At 35.2% G+C, this 22,214-nt stretch overlaps 2 protein-coding genes across 2 annotated transcripts in view; one reads left to right on the forward strand and one right to left on the reverse strand.

The window, feature by feature from the left end:
- Window positions 1-710: 710 nt before the first annotated feature.
- Window positions 711-1,151, reverse strand: LOC145681896 (uncharacterized). The gene has a single exon (XM_081753499.1). The coding sequence runs from the start codon at window positions 1,149-1,151 to the stop codon at window positions 711-713; it is 441 nt and encodes a 146-aa protein (XP_081609625.1).
- A 14,739-nt stretch (window positions 1,152-15,890) lies between these two features.
- The window catches only part of LOC145680636 (LIM domain only protein 3-like), a 176,627-nt gene continuing 170,303 nt past the window's right edge, over window positions 15,891-22,214 (forward strand). The window contains exon 1 of the mRNA XM_081751329.1: window positions 15,891-16,247. The gene's annotated coding sequence lies outside the window, so the exon portion shown is untranslated. The remainder of the gene's footprint in view (window positions 16,248-22,214) is intronic.

The following is a 22,214-nucleotide window of genomic DNA, read 5'->3' on the forward strand; positions in this document are numbered from 1 at the left end:
ATACGAGACGAGGGCAGGTCGTATTTGTAACCCTAAGGTACCATCAAGTCCACTTTTAAGTTCACAAACATAACACCTTTGTACCAACCTTTCATCTAAAATCCGTTCCTCTCATCCGAACCTTTTTCCATCTAATTTGTGTGTGTTACCCTAACCCCTCTGCATCGATACAAGCGAAATATTCTTCGAACGAAAAAAAAAGATAATAATAATAATAACCTCAAAAATCTCACCAGTCAGACATCGATGATTTAAGTTTATTAGTGTGTGCGTCTACTAAGTGGTATAATGATTTAGAGTTGATCTACGATCTTACTAGTGACGGAATAATAGAGGGTGTAAAATAGCCTCCCTAAGTGAGAAAACAAAACTTTGATATTTTTTTCTCATAACCTAAACAGAGAAGGTGTCACAAACGTTTCTGTGAATAGAATACGTATTCGTAATGCGCGATATATTTATATGTACACATATAAACTATAATAGTAACACGAATGGACGCTGTAAAAGTGCCTAATAATCGAAGTGATTCTGACACTTATTTTGGTAGCGAGATATGACTCGTAATTTAACTAAAAGGAAAAGGAGAGAATGAACAAAGAAAACGTAAATTTTCATATATGAGAAAGGACTCATCTAAATTTTCACGTAGTTTTTTTTTCTAAAATTATATAATAGGTACAATATATTAATATATGTAAATGAACATTTTACGTCAGTATCTGCCTACGAGCTACATTATTTTCCATGCCGAATACAAATTGATCCCGTGAAGAATGGTCTAAACAATTATCAAAGTTGTAGCAAGCAGCTTGATTTTTCAACACCAATACAAATTGGGCAACCGTTTGATGTTCCAGTTGTGTCAACTGATGGAACTTGAACCTCTCAGCTATTTCGTTAATTTTAACTCCATAATCCGTTAACATCAGCTGTTTTAATTCTTCATACGATTTTTGTGCTGGTTTACTTGGCGTGCACAAATTTCTCAACTCTTCATAAGCTGGACTCCCTATGACAGCGAAAAATGTCGCTACTTTCCGATCCTCCGGTAAAGCTTCAAATAACGCCACCTGTTCGAATCTCTCAATGTAAATTTGAATTATTCCTGTTTCCACGTCAAAAGGTTCGAAGTTGCTAAATGAAACCATCTTTACTATTTAAAAGGGTAATGTTCTTTATAATCGACTGCGCCAATTGTTAAACTTGTTTACTGTAATTATTAAAAATAAATTCCACTAAATTATTTAGTTTATCAACAGAGCAATAGATATATTGAAATTCACTAGCTTCCATATATTTCAACCCTGTTATCTCCTTCAAATGCCGTTATTCATTTAAACTCGTAACACACTTTAATTACAATGTCGTAATCTTCCAATACACTAAATACCATCAACTTCTACTACTTATTTATAAATAACTCACTTGACATTTTCCTTAAACCATGTCCTATATTCCAATCTCAAATTGTATATCCCAATTTCAATAAATAACAACAATCTACCTAGCAACGTACTTCTTTTTCTTTTTAGTAAGTATATTACAAGTTTAAAACATTTCTCGCCCCAACTAATATTCTTAAAGCTAACACTTAACTAGCTGAAACAAAACTTTGAACCTTTCTGTAAGTACACCAAAAAGTATTTGTTAATACATTACGTAGTTCCCAAGTTATAGAGTTTTACTTTCCTGTAGGACTTTATGGACTCCCTGTACACTATCGCAGAAGTATCAAAAGTTTAATAACAATACAGATGTTCATATTACAGTAGTATTTCTAAGAAATAACCTCATTAATCATATTCATTGTGGACACTTCTTACCCGTTTGTTAATTAAACATTCTATTTATTCTCTGTAATATCACATTCTACAACAGACAAATAAGTAATGTAATTATACGTTTACAATAAAGTGGGCCATTGCTATACCAGAGAGAAGAAACAATACTATGTATATACAGTTAGTTCAGTACTTGACAAAGGAGAAGAAGGTACTTGATATATTATTCTAGATAAGGAGAAAAACGAGTTTTTTTTTTCTTTTAATTTTGTACAAAAGTACGAAGCAGAGACTTCTTCCGTGATTGTATTCTGTCTTATCTGAAAACGTGTTTTTGTGTAGCTAATTTATTTCTTTCTCTTTTGCAAATGAAAAATTTAATCTCTTTTTAGGAGTAATTACAATCCTGTTAATAGGGCTACTGAAAAGATCTGTCACACGTCGAGCAGAGATACAAAATAAAATTGAGTTAGCAAACTTCAAGCCTTTCTCTTTCTTTCATTCTTTAGATAATGTTGAGGCGTTGGACAAATAAGAAAGTTAATCTAATACGTAGCAACAACTTGTCAAACTATGCTAAGGGACAGCGTTAGTGGGTGGCATTTGAACGTGATGTTACCAGTTCCGTTTGAATGTTGTTAGCAAATGAGAGGGTTGCGATGATGTTGCTACGTCTTGTTAAACATTCACGAAGGGGATCTATAACCTGTTCATCTGCTGGCGTTGTAGTGCATCTGCTTAGCCATACTCTTTTACCATATGACAACGTTGCATCACAGCTTTCGTTTTATTCGCGAGCCATCGATTGTGTCCCACGTTTTAGTAGTTAACTATCGCTGGAAGAAATCGTCCTTCGCTTGTTATTAGCGAATCTTTATTCCAAGTACACACTGCATTTCCAACATTAGCTAATCAAGTATCTCATAATTTACTTTCTAGTGCAGGTATGTCAAACTGATTTTTTATATGGGGCCATTTAAAAATTATTTGCTCGTGGGTTTTCTCGGGGTTCTCCCGTTTTCTCCCATTTTCTTCATTCCATCATTTCATTCATTTCTCATCTTCACCGTCTCCTTTAGCCTAACCGGCATAACCGTGGGACGTAAAACTTAAAGATTTCATTTCATTTAAAGATTTTAAAAATTATTTGAGATGTCAGCGGGCCGCATGTAACGATATTATATATATATGGTGTCTGAATAATGCGTACATAGTTGATCTCAGTTTACAATTAAAGGTTATTAAGTAAGAATTCTGTTGCAAAAATGTTACAAGATATATTAAAATACTTATACAAAATTTATGTTTGCTTACAAAAAATTAGGCATTTTCCGGTATCATTATTCAACAAAAAAAAAAAAAAAAAAACTATTCCCCTTCAAAACCTATTTTAACCATGAGAACTATGAAGCGTATTGTTATTTGTTTTTAAACACAACACCTGTTTTTCTTTCATGAAATGGAAGAAGGTGTCCTTGTGTGTATCATCAGATCAACCCTGGTCAAGTTAAGGCGAGCCACAGTGTGTGTGTGTGTGTGTGTGTGTGTGTGTGTATGTGTGTGTGTGTGTGTGTGTGTGTGTGTGTGTGTGTGTGTGTGTGTGTGTGTGTGTGTGTGTGTGTGTGTGTGTGTGTGTATATAGAGAGTAGCAAGCAAAATATGATGCTGAAGGTTTCGTTTCCTTCTTTTAATTTATTAATTTATTTATTTATGTGAAATAAATAGTGAGACATGAGCGGGCCACATTCACGGGCGATGCGGGCCGCGAGTTTGACATGCCTGTTCTAGTGGATCAATTCGTCCAATTTTTATAGTCGGCGTATATTAAATTTAAATTTTAACACTACATCCCTCTTGTAACCTGTGTGAGGCATTCAGTAAATTTTGTGATGAGATTTTGTTGTTGATTGACAGCAAAAAGGAAAAAAAAAGCAATCCTTAATATATGATACAGTCGAAAGAAAAAGAGAGATGGAGCGAAAAAGGCTAATTTTTTTAGTAAGTTGGATATGTAGGATAATTATAACCTAAACATAAGGCATGTACGAGAAATATAAGCCTTAAAATGGCGCTAGGAGGCGCCAATTTCCTAATATTCCCATATTCTCTTTTTAAATTATATGTTGTTATTTTCTGAAGACAGAAATTATTATTTGTCAGGCTTGGAGAAGTTATTATTGCCAGAATGGAATTCTAGAAATTTGTTGTGGACCGCCGCTTCCTCATATTTTATTTATTATTTTTCATATTTAAATACATGATTTGTGTGACGGGCTTCTAGGGTATGAAGCACGATCCGGCTGTCTTGAAACCTCATATTATTTTGAATAAAATCCAAAATTTTGAGAGATTATTATAGTTCAAGGAAGGCCCAGTGCATGAAAAGTAACCTACGTATTGTACCCTTTCGTTTGCACCTTAGACTACCTGATTATGAAAAAAAAATGAAATGAAGTCTTTAAGTTTTACGTCCCACGATTATGCCGGCTAGGCTAAAGCAGACCATGATTATGGAATGAGAAAGTGGGAGGAAACGTAAAAACCATAAAAAATTACGCTTACGGCGTTTGTCCACCACAAAGCTCACTTGGCGCGAGCTGGGTACCTGATTATTAAATTTAAATTTTCTTCCTTGAATCCTTTTCAACTCCATAAGTTTACAGATAGACAGACAGACACAATTAATAATAATAATAATAATAATAATAATAATAATAATAATAATAATAATAATAATAATAATAATAATAATAATAATAATAATAATAATAATAATAATAATAATAACGTTTAAGGGGACAATATTTTGTCAAAATCGGTTTGCATGCGAGCAGTAACTACTTCTGAACACAATATAAAATGAAGGGGGTGGGGAAGTAAACAAAAACGAATTTTGAACAAGCTGTTGTTATAATTTAACAATTTGATATTTGCTTGAGATTACAACAGCAGAAAACAAATGAACAAGAAGAAGAAGATAATGGAAAATGAACATTACATTCTCCCTTTGATTTGAATTCCTTTGTTTAATATTAAAAATAAGGATTCCAATAACCATTGCGAGGAAATTATTTTCTTTTCTTTCTTACGCACGGTAAATACTTCTTCGTAGATATAGAAATCGAAAAAGAACACTAACAACATTCCACGATAAACAATGACAAATTATTTTTCGCCTACATTTTTTTCTAATCCCATTTAACAATTTAACTGACATTGCATTTTGTTGTCTTGTGTTGCTTTCTTAATGAATAAATGGCCATTTTCGAAGTAAGAAAATATAAACAAGAATGTGTTAATAGAATAATAGTTGCATTGCAACAACAGATTTGATTACCTACTAAAAGTCCTGGCTCGATTTCTGAGAGAAAAAATAAAATGTTACTCATATTCGTTTAAAGATTAAATTTATTTCCAAACAGTCAAGAAATTCCAATGACTTTTGTTTTCTTTGTTTGAAATTTGTTTCGCGTACGAGAACATATTTACTTTGGAAAAATGAAGACCAGCAATCTATATGTTAAAAAAAAAAAAAAAAAAAAAAGCTGTGGGAATGTGAAGGAAAAATATTTTAAGTAGGGCTACTGAAGATTTATTTCTAATGTACGGAGATGCTTATAGTTAGCGTCCTTGCTTAACAATTGGGAGGCCCCAGTTCGAATCCTGACTGTTTTTCCTTAGATTCACTAGGTTTATGCCGAGATTATACCTTTAAATATTAGCATTGCTGTTGTTGCTAATAATTTTTGTATAAATTGGATTTCCATAATGTATCCTTGTCCCTCCTTAAGGGCCTGGACGCAATCCCTTAAAATTTACCATTTGCGGCGCCTAGTATCAAAATCCGCGACATCCATTTCCCTTAGTTTCGAGTAATCTCGCAAAACGTGCAGTGAAGCTCCATATGCACCCGTATAAAGCCCTATATTTAAATTACGTATTTTTTTAGTATGAAATATTAAGCTTTTAAACAAAATTCTGTTTCCATGGAATTCCTTTAGATCAAACACATAACAAGCGATATATAACTCAATTTCGGATAAAAATGGATTTGGTGGCTTTTGATATACTTGGCGCCTCATTTATGATTCATTCCCGTTCTACCTAAAGGCCCTCCAGTACTTTGTAGAAAATATTTTGAATGATCTTATCTTTAGGCAGAACGGGAATCCCCGTTCTGCCTACTTCCCGTGCTGCCTAAACTTTGGAGACAGGTAATTTTATGCGGGGAGGGATCTCTTAGGGAAATGCTGCACCAAAATGCTTGACTCCTAGCTCCTTTTTATGCAGGTTGGAACTCATGTATATAATGGCTGTAATAACGAAGGTGGAGACAAAATCCGAGGAAAATTCTGACGAGATGGAAAAAAATACAAGGAACAGAATCATAGAAGTATATATTGGATGTACCAGTGCACCCCCTGTATGATTATTTTTTCCCTTCAACTGTCATATATTCTAAAATGTTATCTGTAATTTTTCAATTTGCTGAAATAACTTTGTTTTAAATAAAGAAAATCCAATAAAACCAATATAATAAAAGGGTAGATTGGCTTTAATTACTTTCAGACACACCCATATGAAAAATTCTGAGTACTTCTATTTGTTATACATATATTACATTTGAAATACGTTCAACATATTACTGTACGACCATTCATTTTCATTACGAAAAGTAACTGTGATGTTATTTGATTTTTTTGAAGACTTTCATCCTTACGCTAGGTAGCATATACAGTTTTTTTTAGTGTTGTATAAATATTTACTTATTTTAATTCTGAAATATTGATCAACATTTTTTTTTTTGTTTTTTAGTATGGATCAAAATTTGAAATATATAGGTACTTACTAAAACAGTGTTACGTGTTTTATTGGGTTTTCAGTATTTAAAAAAAATGTCATTTCACTAAAGTGAAGAATTACACAACATTTTACATGCATGAAAGTTGAGGGGAAAAAATAATCATTCTTTTATTAGGTTGCGTCTATATTTCTGTCCCTTGAATGTTGTCCGTTCGGTCAGAATTTTCCTTGGTTTTGTCCTCTTAGATGTTTCCCTGCGTTCATAATAATCTGTTTAGGAATACTAACAGATTCTGTAACAAGAATAGCTATATCTTCTAATTTCATCATAAATTTAGATGTTATTCTACTTATTTTTCTAGAAAAAATGTAAGATACAATTCTATTATTAGTAGTGTTATTTGCATCTACTTTGGTAAAGATGAGTGTGTGTTTTTTTCTTTTTTTAAATACCTGCAAGGAAATGGAAAATTGACTCATTGCAAGAAAACGATTACATTGTAACTGAAACGAACACAACAATAACTTACCTTGGTCTAATGTCAAGTCATTTCACAGCAAAAATTTATTCGGATTTCCACTAACTTCTTTCCAGCATGCTAAGACTCGCAGTATTTAAAATATACTACAGTTTATATGCTCAAGATATGCTTGGTAATATTTAAGCAAACAATGTAAGAGGATCCATAAGGCAGCCCTTAAGAAAGTCTTAGTCCCCTACATCATAACTCCTTTTTCGACATCACCTTATCAGCTGATTTGTATTCTGTATATAGCAGCAATACAAAATATCAATATCACATATTGAAATACTTGTACGTTTTTGTAGACTTTCAATCAAATAAAAAGGTCAGATAATCGGGAAGGGAAAGGGATTAGTAAGATTTTGTTTCAGTTTGCAACTTTTGAAGGTGATTGACTACTGGGTTCACCAGTAGCAAATCAGCGTTCAGAACATGAAGTTTCTATGTTAATGTTGGAGGTAGGAAAGAAGCCGAAAGAACCGAAGCTTAGGCGAATTGAACAGAAAATCAAATCATTCAGAAGAAGGCTGGAATCAAGTGTAATAGGCTTGGTGGCTTACATAGATGTGGTTGCATACTGTTTACATTTAGAACAGCGGTGATGAGATCTTTATTTAAGTTGTATTGGCTATATTAACGATATGTGGTATTTAGTATTGTTAGTATTTATATTGACAGTATAAATGAAATGAAATGAAATCTTTTAAGTTTTACGTCCCATGGTAATACCGGCTAGGCTAAAGGGGACAGTGATGAGAAATGTATGAAATAGTGGAAAGTGGGAGGAAACGGTAGAACACCGAGAAAACCCGCGCACACCACCACAAAGCTCACCTGGCTGGGATCGAACCATGGACCCCATGCACCAGTGGTGAACGCTCTACCGCTGAGCCATCGCGGCCCATTTTTTTTAACAATATAAGTACGACATATTGCGTGTAGTACAGAATCATGTATAGAGGACAAAGCACCTGATCATGTATAGAAGTGATGCCGGAAAAAGAGCTGTGATGTAGAAGACAAAGGCTCTTTTTAGAAAAAGAAAACAGACCGAATTATGCATCCTCTTGTATTGTTTGTTAAATACCTATGGCCAAACATATATTCAGGATGTGAACTGTAGCACCTTTTACGTACTGCGAGCCTTAGGATGGTGGAGATGAACTACTTTAAAACTGAATAAAATTTTGTTGTGAAATAACTTGATATTAGACTGAAATAAGTTTATTTTATGTTCGTTTCCGTTACAATGTCAAACGATTTTCTTGTAACTGAGTCAATTAATTTTCTATTTCTCTGTAAGTATTTAAAAATCACATCTTTACTAAAGTAGACGTGAATAACGCTGCTAATAACAGAACTGCACGTAGTCATTTTTCCGAGAAGAACAAGTAGAATAACACCTAAAATATATGATGAAACTTGAAGAAAGTTATTCTTCTTACAGAATCTATTAGCATTACTAAAGAAAAATTTCCTAGAAAAGATCCCTCACTGCACAGAATTCCCCGTCTCGATAGATTAGGCAGAACGGAAATTCCCGTTCTGCCTAAAGATAAGATCATTGAAAATGTTTTCTACAACGTGCTGGAGGGCCTTTAGGCAGAACGGGAAGACACCCTCATTTATTCCCTCCAAAAAGTAGGGGAGGAGATCAGAGATGCTTGTGACAAAACAAAGATACTTCCTCTATAAACTAAATGCTATTCCATTTAATGTTTTTAAAAGCATCATTATGGTATAATTCAAGTTCAATTTTGATATTTTCTATGAAAAATTAAGTTCCCCCAACAAAAAAATCTCATCCTAAAATGCACTTCTAGGCACTCGTGTATCTGAAGATCTGGTTGGTTGCAGTGTTCATATGTTTCCTTAAGAAAATTTCCCTCCGACTGGCATTTTTCCCCCTTTTCTTATAAAATTTTCCTTGGTTTGTTGAGTATCCGGTTCCTATGAGGGAAATTATGCAATAAGATTGATTTATCTATCTTAAGGAAGTGTCAACCACATTTGTTTTTGCTTCTATTTTTTTACTTCTTTAACTTTTTTTTTACAAAAAAATACACACTAATAAACACAGACAACAAGGTTGCAAATTATGCTGCTTTGCACACACACATAAACACACTATTATTAATACTATTGTATTGGTGTATTTCTGAAGAAGAAAGAAAAATTTAAACATTTAAAATTGTCAATCAGTCAGCGTGAGAACTTCCCTAGATTTTCACGTTTTGTCGAAAAAATCCCTTTTCCTTTTTGCTAAATTTACCTAGGAAATTATCCTAGATTAGAGAAATTTCCCTCAAACTATGAACACTGGTTGATTGTAGTGGTGGGCACAAAAACCGTTTATTCGGTTTCCGATTTTCAGGAAAAGCGAAACCGTTTTTTTCAAATTTAAAAAAACAGTGTTTCGCCGAAACTGGTTTCGGTTTTCTCCAAAACCGGTTCGGTTTTCAGTGAAATCGGTTATCCGTTTTCTCCAAAACCAGTTTCAATTCTCCAAAATTGATTCTGTTTCTTACCAGAATAGTGCTTCGTTGTTCCCCAGAAACTGATTCCATTTCTACAGAAATAGTTCTATATGTTTTCAAAACCAGTTTTTTTGAGAAAACCGAAACCCGTTTTGGTGAAAAACCAAACCGGTTTTGGGAGAAAACTTAAATCTGTTTCGGTGAAAAACCGAACCAGTTTTGGGAAAACCGAAATGTCGGTTTATCGGATTTCGGTTTTTCTAGAAACCAGTTTCCGGCTTTTTAGACAGTGTTGCCATGAAGTTGCTTTAGTAGGCAGTGTTGCTTTATAGACAGAAAACAGCTAACTCCAGCTAAAAAATAGCTAAATTCTTCTAAATTCCTAGTTAAATTTTAGCTAACAGAATTTAACAATCAAGTAAGCAAAATACTTCATAGTTTTACTGTATAATTAAACATGCTGTATTATTCTTCCTCACATCCTCAAAGATGCACTTTCACACACAACTCAATTTACAGCACGCTTTGGTTGGGTTCCTTCCTGTTCTGCCTAATTTCTGTTGTGCCTAATGAGTCTCCATCACTTTATAACACAATTTTTATCTAATCATATCTTTATGCAGAACAGGAATTCATGTTGTACCTAATTCTTGTTCTGCCTAATTCATGCAAAAGGGATATTTAAATTTGAGGGAAATTTATTAGTACCTATTTCCCCTTGATTTTTAAATATCATTCCAGAATTCTTTAAATAAAATTTTAATGTACGAGTGAGGGTTAGTTAGATTGAACACGCGAGTGGAAGGAGTTGTTTAATGTGACCAAATACCCCTAAAAATCATTTTTAGTATAACAAATGTAGTGAAAGTGTCCAGTATAATGTAAAAAGCAAAACACTGAAATTACGTTGAGTAAAATGATTACACAATTTATTAGAGATATACTTCCAAATATCTACAAAAGATACTTTAGAAGAATAAAGTTTGCTGTACAATAACAAATTAAAATATCGGAAAGGAAATACAGTTTTAACTTCTTAAAGTCATGTATCTTGTCAATTCGAAAGAACAAAACTTCGAAACTTTAAAAATCATACTTATTATAAGCACATACTAAACCCACACACAATCTTCATTGTTATAAATCCAAACAGTAAGCTACAGCGTCTACATAGGCAATCTCTTAATACAGTATAAATGCCCTTCATACAATAACATTTTTCCATCATACTTTGAATTCACAAATACTGCCATTCTGACTTTACACTGTCGACACTAATATTCAAATAGTACACCCTCAGAACTTTGATTGCGTTTTAAACTTTCACTCTTACTTCACACTTAAAACATAATTTCATTTTAAACTGAGTCATAGAAATTCCACTTTTTTCCATTGGTAAGATCACTTTCCGAAAAAGTAAACAAATGGTGGTCTGTGATTGACTGGAAGTGCTGCCTCTCCTCCAATCAGAGTTTTTTCTTAAAGTACATTAGACAGAAATACAAATAGATGGATATGTCATTATTGAACTGCGAGTTCATGATTGAGGAAATAAACTTCATATAGACAAGTCGTACAGACGAGAGCTCGAAAATTCGTGTTACCTGCGGCAGATAGAAGATTTCAGTGGCAGAGAAGATATCACCGGCCAAATGAAGCTTCAGCAGTAGCAGTGGCAGAACGAAGAGAATGTGTCACACTAGTAGACCTAAACTTTGCGGTGTTAAATGAGGTGCTGTCAAAATCATACACACACAACTGAATCAGTCTTTTGAGATAGGTTTCCTTAATTATAAAGAGAACTTCAAAAGTGACGGTATCTTACATACACAAGAATAACCGGGAAAAATAGTGTTACATTGCGTCGGTCTGTCTCCCTATTGTGGACCAAGAATCGCAATGGCGATATAGGTTGTACCGGTTTCGGTTTTGGCGACAGTCGACTGACGTGGGTGCAATACATTTCTCTTGGAGTGCTGTAGAGGCAAAAACACAGAAAATTAGAGGAAACGCTGTCCTTTTTAGGACCAAAACCCTACTTTAGTACTTCGCCCTTTTTAGAGCCAAACGCTCAACAAAAAACAGAAATCCGTTCAAGATGTCGAAACTGAAGAAACTAACCAAGAAGAAGGGGGCGAAGAAGAACCCTATCATGGAGAAGGAACTCACAAGCCAAGATCAGCAGTATCCAGAAGCAAATAAATGCCTCGCAACTGACCCCGTAACCGAGCAGAGTGAACTGTAAACGCTACCTGTAGTGATGTATTGTGTCGGCTCTAGATTTAGAACGGGTAAGGAGATGGAAGTTATACATCTCAGAAAACGAATATACATGATAACTTTCCCAACTCAAGCAGATCGAGAAATATTTCTACATATCTTCGAGGAGGGAGAGTTTGTTCTATGCACGACGTTCGACAACGACGAGGACAACCAAGAAGACGTCGAAAGCTCCGAGGGAGAAGAAGAAACTAACCCTGTTCAGAGCCAGAAAGATAGACTCGCACAGGAAGAAACTTCACAGGTGAGAAACCACAACGCACGCACAGAGAGAAACCAAGCACAGGTGAAAAACCAAAACCCGGAAAAGGACGACGACCAGCAGAAGAAACTGACCGAGATCATCATACAGTATATCCCACTAACTCCTGTATACTATATCCCACTAACCAAACTTTCCCACCAAACTACATGCATATAACAAATTCAACTCACACCCAGCTTTCTAAGTTAGAAAAATTACAGACAGTGAACTATGCTTTTTACATGGTTTTTCCCACACCTTCTTTGTGTTGTTTACCATGTAAATAACTTGAGCATGTGCATGATCGATAAAGAGGATTTCCTGGACTCCATGTGTTTCCGGAGTTTTCCCTCCTACTACCTAAGCCAATGGTGAAGTGAAAAATTCTTCACGCTCTTTCCTATCTTCTTTCTTACTCTTCTTTACTTCTCGAATACACACTGAGCGGTAAATGTCTAAGGATAAAAATTTAAATATAGTGAACAGCCGTTCCACCAATCAGGGATAAGCATTAGTTTACGTTTTCTAATTTTGACCAATCACAAACAAGCATTTGTTTACATTTTTCAGATGGATAATTCTTTTCACCATTGGTAAAATACTACATATTAAAACACTTAAATTCCACACAACTGAAGAGTTTTTATATACAACACCTTACTGTGCCTATATTAATAATTGTTATTTAGGCTACCGACAGAGATCGGTAATTTAACCATACAGTAAAAGAATGGTTGTCCATAATTGCTTGTATAATATGCAACCTAATATGTTAGGTCTTATTGTTCAATTTACATATTTATGTTACTATTATTCTTAATATTTCAACTTCTTTACGAGGAAATGTTGACTGAATTATCTTATTATCAAAAGTCACTTTTTTTAAATAAAAATTTTCCTATTATTATTTTAAAGAATTTTCCATGTCATAAGAATCCACACTTTCGCAAGGGAGTTATATGTCTTTAACTATGTTACTGTTCAGTTAGCTGCACGCTCGCTGACCAGAAGGTCTAGATCTCCTTGCTGAAGTTGTAGACGGCCAACAGATCTCGCGTAGATATACTCCTAGTAAAATAATGGTGGTCTATGATTGCTAATTTAGTTTCAGAGAAACTGAAACGATATAAGAAAATCAAGAGGTCCTGAAAGCAACTGGAATTGTCGGGGAAATAGTTAGTATTAAATTTCCCTTAAATCTAAATGTCCCTTTTTGCCTGAATTATGCAGCACAGGAATTCCTGTTCTGCCTAAAGATAGGTTAGATCAAAAATGCGTTACAAAGTGCTGGAAGGTCATTAGGCACAACAGGAATTAGGCAAAACAGGGAGACACCCTTTGGTTGCATCATTGACGAGTTGCTTTACATCTTTATTCGTTCCCAACCTTTGTGTAATATTGGCTACGTATCACTGCCACTAGTAACTTAGGACAGTACTAGAAATACACTATCCACACCGTACATTCACTCAAAATTTTCGCGTGCAAATTAATTAGAGTTGAAATTAGCTATAGAAAAATAAAATTTTTAGAAGTCTGATTTGCTTGAGATCATGCTATTAAGTGAAAATGATAAATAAGATACTTAAAATAGATTGCGGTGTGACAAATGAAAATACTATTTATACAAGTTGGGAAATTAGCGAAATAATAATCACATTTTATTCTGTTTTTATTTTTAATTTTATAGAAGTTTTGATTGGGAAATGTATTCAACTGTCGCTAAGCACAAATGGTTAGAAATCGGCAGTTTGACTTATAATTGACCAAAATTATAACTAGTAGCTAAACTAGATTTTCACTGGCTAACATAAAAAATATATGAAAATGACTAGATTTTGTCATAAAATGGCTAAATTGGCAACACTGTTTATGGGACGTAAATCTATAGTTTCTCTACACTACGCTTAGCACTCACTTAAAAACCGAAAGTTGAATTCCCCGCCGGGGAGCCATATAACAGAACGTTGTTACGTGGGAGACAAATTTATTTAATTTGAATATTTGCGTAAGTCATAAACTTCGCATCAGGATGATGCGGGCAACTTGAATAAAAGATAAGAAATTGGATTTTGTTTTTTATTATAAAAAGATGATGATGATAAATTAATAGAGTGAAATTTATGAAAGATCCGTGGTTCTTAATTTAATGAAGGGGATAAATAGAATTTCAAAATGCTGATTAACGACTTTGACCTGAAGGGTCTCGGTTCGATCAGTTGTCTCGTTAGCTGAAGGCTAACCAAACGAAACTATTAAATTATGAACATGCCAATGCAAGGTTATGTGTTTTAAATATAATATTAGCTTCCGTTTTCCTCAAATGAACCTTTTTGAGAACATTTAAAATATGGTGTTGCTTACTCACGTGTTTTGCTTGCTGATGTCCACAGGAACTGGGGCTTGATGCCACTTTAGCTAAATGTTAACAACGCACTATTATGTTGATTTTGACTGTAGAAGTCCTTGATTCAAACCCACCGGAGGTCTTCTCCTTTTTTTTTCTTTGGCGCTGCCTCGCAGACTCGACGATTTTTCTCGCTGCTCGGCGCTGGATATCGTGGTCCTGGGTTCGTTCTCGCTAACGGCTGTCCTTGATGTCTCCCTCTAAGATTCTGGACTTGTAAGTTGGAAGTCCTCCTTGGAGGTCGTCTTGACCTTTTATGAAACTTGGACGTATGCCGGCCCAGCTTCTTGGACTGTAGGTGCTGACGACTATATCACCAGGGCAAAGGCGTCGAGTCCTCTTGAGGGATGCACGACACGGAGTGACGACATACACTCTTCAATGAATAGTTATCGGGGTACTCCGGTTTCCCCCAACATTCTCCTCCCACCAATTATTGCATCATCATTCACTTGCTTAATCATCGTCTCCCTTAGCCTAACTGGCATAATCGTGGGACGTTAAACTAAAAGATTTCATGCACGGTGGGAGACAGTTTGAACAGTATTTGTAAGTACAATAAGGATTGCCAAGTCAACTAGCTTCTTTTATTATATTTCTTCCCATATTAGGGGAAATTACTTTCTGTGTACCCTGTACACACACACACACACACACACACACACATATATATATATATATATATATATAGTGTTTGTGTGTGTGTGTGTATTTGTGCGTATGTGTACAATCTTAGGAAATTCCATTCGATTTGGCTCTTTTCAAACTATTTAATGTGGCAAAAGTAAATCACGAAAGGCCTTTTTTTTTTTTTTGCATACATAAACAACTTACCTCCGAAGAATAATTAAGAAAAGAAAAACAAAATATAACAATCTTGCTTTACTTTAGTATATAAATTATACATTAAAAAATCAAATAAAACAATAGACACGCACACACTTACACATATATACTCACACTGACAGTACGGAAGGGGAAAAAAAAGATCCAACATCTTCTGCAAGGGACCCCTATCTTTTATAAAGATCCAGCCAACAGTTTCCGCAATTAAGATCTTTTTCATAGTCGCCTGGATATAGGCGTGATAATCTGCAAACGAGATCACTTAACCTGTCACGAAAGAAAGGCCAAGGGAGGGGGTAACAAAGGGGGGAGGGGTGAAGAGGCAGACCTTAAGAAGAAAATAATAATATAAAAAAAGTTCTCTCTCGCTCGCCATACACTACTTCTGTCATCCGCCGCTGCTGGTGATTCTAATAAGTGACGTCACCCCCTTCCTCTCCGTTCTCTTGTTACTCACAATCAGTAACGGGAGGGACGCATGCGCACTCAGAGTACATCGAACCGCACTTCTCCCGCTGAATCTCCGACCGTCTGCTAGCAGTTCTGTTTGTGTCGCGACACCGCGAAGGGGAGATTTGATGCTGGGCACTTTCGGTTCCCATAAAGCACGAGACACTCAGAGGTTCAAGTTGTGTTGGATTTTCCGGCTAAGAATCTTCAACTGATTCTAGTTCACTCTTGATTGCATATGAGACACTGTTTCCGCGAACAATTTAATCTGTGCAAAAGAATTTCGGACACTTTAATGATCATCTAAAGACCAGTGACTGTCAACATTTCAGTTGTGTTTTCGTGGGAGACTGTTTTCAAAATATATACACAAGTTGTACCAGAATCTTACAAGTACCAGGGAAATAATATATATATTCGGCGCCCATAGACGTAAGTAGACTGTTATTTACATGTTATGTTATATATAGTATCTATATATTTTGATATTTCTTGGTAATTCCCGCAGGCCTGTTAGCATTGATATTTTCGGAATAACCCATTTTTCAGGGGAAATCTCAATTTTTTTAAAAAAATCTTTTGCATATTATATATATATATATATTTAGAATTTAAAAAATTCCCTAAAATTCACTTGTTTTCAACTGATCTGGGAAAATTTTGACAGTTTAATTATTTTGCAATCCTTATATGTCGTGTTCTTTGATTTTTACTACGCTAAAATAACTAGTTTCATTCGGATCAATATCAAATTAAGATTTTTATTGAATAATGATGTTGAAATAAACTAAACCCTTGAGACAAAAATATGTTAGACTACAGGAAACGCCTATTTGTTACAGTAATGATTTAAAAAATTATCTCTGATGCAACATTTATTCAAATTTCTTCCAATCAACAATTAATAAGGTAAATTTGTATATCCTTTGTGGACTCTTTATATTCAACTTCATGCGCAGATTCGTTATAATCAACTGTTTTTAGTATTAACTGATGTGTCAGCTTCATTAAACCAACTGTGTCAGAAAAGTAAACAAACTTTGGGTAGAAAACTTTTTTGTTTCGTTAATGATTTTCTGGCAACATAAGGGATGTAACTTGAAACTCAAAAGAATTAGGAGGGAGAAAGTAAAATAAAATAAACTTACAGAAAAACCTGCTCGTTTATCTTCCCTCTTCATACTTTGATGCTTAAACAAGACCACACTTCCACTAATTTTTTCCCTTGCTCCATGCTTAGTAACAAAATACTATCGCTGTGCGTACTTTTTCTCCTACAACCATTGTTTGGCTGTAGGTAGAAATGGCATTCGAAACACGACTGTAAGGAATTTAAACAAGTGAAAAGTCTGCATGTTTTTAAACTAATCTTTGCACTTTTTTCTTTTAGTTAAATATACGTGTACGTGTGTTACTGTACTGTGGATTTTAGAATATTTTCTTAACTAACCAAAAACAGAGTAAGAAAAAAAAAAGAATATATGGACTTGTAGACGACAGGAGGTACAATTCCAGTTTACGTGTCTTTGCATCGAATTAACCTAACGAACCGAACAAAAGTTTTTTTTTTTAAAAAAAAAAGAAGAGGTTGGGGACAAAATTAACTTGTCAGTAGAAATTTTCTTTATCTTTTTTCTTTTTCTTTTCTTTCTTTCTTTTTCTTTTTGCTTATCAGTAAAATGAAAAAAGCTTGTTACCCGAATGTTCATTCTTTGTTCCCCTCTAACTCTTCTCCCTCCCAAACAGAATCAAAGTTCTTGTATTCGTAACCAGAACATTATTAGGCCTAACGAGGAGGATAAGAATAAACGGGATTTAGAAGGGAGTAGGGAGAAGGGATTGGTGGTTATACTTGTCTGCAACTGAATAATAATCTGTAATGGAAAAACTTGTTATATTCTATACCTCCTCTGCAACCCCTATTACTATCTTTTAAAAAAATCGACTTGCTCATTTTGTTCCCTAGTGGACAAAAGAATAAGTATAATAATTGACCTGGAAAATATCCCTTATTTCCAATCTTATACGTACATTTTTTTCCCTCTTCGTTCTTCTCTAAATCTTGAATAACAACGGATTTATTATTATTTTTTTGATATATATACAGAAAAAAATTCTGCAACGAGCAACGTAATAATCGAGAAAAAAAATAATGAAGTTGCTTGAAACGAAGACGGGTAAAGGAAAATACATCAAAGCAAATTGGCCATTAAGAAAGTAAAAAAAGAAAGATAATTAAACTAAGAACTACTGCACAGGACGTTACGTGGTATTAGAATTGGGACTCCCTTTTCTTTCTTCATTCTGCCCTTTTCTACTACTACCTCCTTCTCATCTTATACCCTTGGCCTTTTTATCCAATTCCGCCAGCCCTCTCCCGCCTTCACCAAACCCATTCTGCTGTTGCTGAGGGTCTCCTTCTTCCTTATACCAGCTCTCTCTCACACACACACACACACACTCTTCTTGAATCGCTCTGAAAAGACTGAAAGTGGAAGATTGATTTTCAAACTGCTGTAAAAGCAGTCACTGCGAATGTAGGTACGAGGTTCATTAGCTTTTCTAGTCCACAGAGGGACGGACGACTCGAGACTTTTTTTTTTTTTTCATTTTTCATTTTCCTTCTTTCTTTCTTTATATTCTTTTCCTTTATTTAAGCGTTGATAGGGCCGAAAAGAGAATTTCACTTTTTTGAAAAAGAAAGTTAAAATAAAAAGAAAAGTGTGGAATATAATCTGTTCGTTTAAAAATTTATTAAAACTCTTTAGCTACTTCATTTTTCTTCAATTTTCTTCTTCTTCTTTTTTTGCTCTCTTAATTATTACTTCTTTTCTTCTTCTTAATGCTCTGAACAAAATGTAATACGTAAAAAGAAAATATTGATTTCCCAGCGAAAGTAACATTTTCCTCATTACTAACTAGGTGGTGCGTGATTTTCCTATTCAATCTTCCTTAATTACGTATCATTTTATCAGGTTTATTTTCTCTTCATGTCTTAAGGTTGTTTGGGACAGGATTTGGGAGTTCCATAAATGCTCAATATAGGGATAACTACGATTATTCTAGCAAGAAAATTCATTAAATACGTATTTGCGAGTATTGTGGAAGTCTCGAAGATGATATATGAATGTAGTGTATGTCATTTATATTCAATGGTATATAAATGTATATTGCTTTCTGTGTGTGTAATGTGGTCCATAAGCACTATCCCAAATGACACGAGTCACTTTGTTTCAGTAAACACATTGTAGATGCCTATCAAGTCAATTTTATGACGTTGTTAGTTCTGAAAGAGCTTGAATTTAAAGAAACCGATAATTGCAGAAAAAAAAACTGAATCCATTTTGTATAGTTTTGAGATATCAAAAAAAAAAAAAAGTCTTCAATGAACACCTTTCTGCATTCAACCTATAATTCAACACCTCGTTTACAATATTGTTAAACCTCCGACCCCAGTTTTTTTTTCTATACAAAAAGTTGCATTAATCCCCAGAGACTTGAAAAAATGTCTATTCATAAAAACATGGATTCAGGGCTTGTTTGCAATCAATTCAAATGAAACACGATCTATTTCCTAAATGCAACAAACAGTTCTCTTAAGAACATACGAATTTCTTTTGTGACCTTAGGTTGAATAGATGTTACGCAACTTGGTTAAGTGTTATTTTATTATATCTTCAATTTTTATGTTCATTTAAAAAAAAATAACTATAGAAGGTAGCTGAATCGATAGTAGCAGGTAACTGTTTCTGCTTGCCAAACTACAGAAATATCGCTTATGATTACTACCGTTCATTCATTTTTAGGACAGTGTAATAGCCTAGAAGAAAGGCCGTGGGTGACGCCTACTGAGCGCTGGGGTGATCTAAAATGTTATTCGTTACTGAAAAAAAGTACGGAGGAGTACTACACTACAAAAATTATACTAATGGAAAATCCACTCTGTGTCAGAAAAATCACGCGATCGAACTTGACGTACTTCCCGCCGAGCCATTTCATTGGTCTGTGAAGTAATTTCTGCTAGAACACATTTACACACGTTAATCAAGTAGACGATTATTACCAGCCAGCAATTGAATGAGTCCTCTATCGTTTAGTAGGAAGTTCTCGATATTTAGCTGATCTTGCATATTAGGAAGGTTTAGAGTATTGTGATACTGCGGTTTATATTGGATTTAAGACTACAGAACCTATAACGTGTCCTAAAGAAGCTAGGTTGTTGTTTATTGTTCGTTGCAATTAGGATATTCATCATGGAATGGAGAGGACAGTCCTAGAAATATCTGTTTACAAGCGATTTGAGAATTTTATATTATATGATAATGAAAAAAAAAATGAATGATGAATGAAATATCGCTGAAGATAATTGTTCAATGAAATTTATCGTTAATTACACGGGCTCAGCCCTAAGTTTATCAGGGCTCCCAGTATTTGGATCTGAATGACCTCCTACCTCCAAAGTTAGACAGAAATCAACCTTGGTTTATATAAAGCTAACAAAGAAAATTCTGTCGTTTTTTTTCACCTACTACCTTCGAACATCGATAAGTCATCTAAGACGTACTTAGAAGATCAAAAATAGTCCCCACCAGCATCTATGACCTTCTGGCAACGTTCTGGAAGGCCATGGATTTCATCGTGGCAGAACTTGGTGGGCCCTGAAGCGGAGAAGGTATCAAGTGCTTTTTACACCTCTACTAGGGATTTGAACTGGCGTCCTCAAATTGTCCAAGGAATGAAACAGGTGATAATCGGACGGTGCAACATCCGGGGAGTATGGCGGATACAATGGTGTTTCCCATCCAAGGCGTAGAATGGTGTTCCAGATCATCCTAGCCACGTGGAGCTTAGTGTTGTCTTGTAACAGGAGAACCCCTTTGCAATTCATAATTCTGGCTCTAGAGATTTTGAGTTCCTCCTGAACACGCTCAACTGCTGATAGAACACAGTTGCTTTGGTGCTCTGACCAGCTGGTAGCACTTCCCGATGCACGATACCGCGAGGAGTCCATCAAACACACAGAAGGACCTTCTCCTGGTGCAGTCCTGGCTTTGGCTGTTTTAGAACCGGTTCGTGGGATGCTAACCAATGATGATGTGTGTGGATCTTCGTACAAGACCCACTTCTCATCACATGTCAACACCCTGTCCAGCAAAGGAACACACCTTGCGTTACCTTCTGGTCCGGAGTTATATCATGTAGGGCCCATCGATCCAATTTGTAATGCTTCCCAAGTTGATGGAGCTGCTGTTGAATGGTTTTTCCACTCACAGTGAATTGTAGTCCCTATTCCTCACATGCCTGGCACTGTTCGCCTCAATTGCTGCCTGAAGATCTTCATTTAGTAGCACATGTGTTGATCTTCCGACACGTGGTGCATCTAGGAATGTTTCGTCACCGTCCTTAAACTTGTTAAACCATCGTTGCACTGTCCGCGTAGTCATGACATCCTCACCAAAAGCCTGGCATATCTTCCGTACCACTGCAGCGGCGTTTGACTCCAGTTTGGACTCGTACAGCATACACGCTCATATGACGCTCTGTGGAGGTTCCATGTTTACTCTGTCCTTACGCAAGTTCACGGTGTCACTGAACTACCACAACCAGGTAGTATGTTGAATATACCCACACCAACAACTGACCTTTGCCTTATCTCCATTCGCATTCAACTCACGGTGTGAGGGGCAATTGAAGACAGATCTCCACAAAAAGTAACAAAACTTTCTTGGGTACCTTTATACAAGATAAATGTGGCATTACTCCTTCGGCACGAGCGATCCCGGGTTTGATTCCCAGTGGGGCCACCCGGTCGATAAAGTGTAAAAGCTTTTTCAGGTCAGCCATCCTGAATGAGGTTTTCCTGGGTTTTCCTCATTGACACCAGGCAATTACCTAACTTATAAATCCCAGACCGCTTTCTTCCTTCCCTTTCCCCGGATAGTGTGCTCGCCGACTGACGTCATCCCTCATATGTGACGGGTTAAATGGCCATAGATGCCGAAAGCCCAGAAATCTAAATCCTAACATCTTAGAAGTGGCATTAATTTGAGAAATTATAATATGGGTGATTTTAAGCAAAGAAGTCCATATGAACATTGGTCCGATTTTGAACAATAGCTGAGATATGAACAGAAGTAAAAATAAAGTTGAAAAAATGTAGAAACAATGACATATAAAACATGGAAATATAAGGGCACTTTGGTAAGTAAACACTAGAAAAGATATGTTGATATTAATTGTTATTGCGTTAATTTGTGTTATAGCAGTATTTAGTACATGATAATTAAGGAAATAAACAGGCAATTAAGAAATGAAACAGCGTTAAGCACTAGGAAACTCCCGATAATGTTTGCAGATAACTCAGCAGTATTCATAATATGAACTTGCAGTTCATCCCGT

This window comes from Thermobia domestica, chromosome 3, assembly GCF_964235325.1.
Source record: "Thermobia domestica chromosome 3, izTheDome1.hap1.1, whole genome shotgun sequence".
Classification (NCBI taxonomy): Eukaryota; Metazoa; Arthropoda; class Insecta; order Zygentoma; family Lepismatidae; genus Thermobia; species Thermobia domestica.

Coding starts and splice junctions, on each gene's coding strand:
- LOC145681896 (XM_081753499.1), bottom strand. CDS start 1,151: ATGGTTTCATTTAGCAACTTCGAACCTTTTGACGTGGAAACAGGAATA.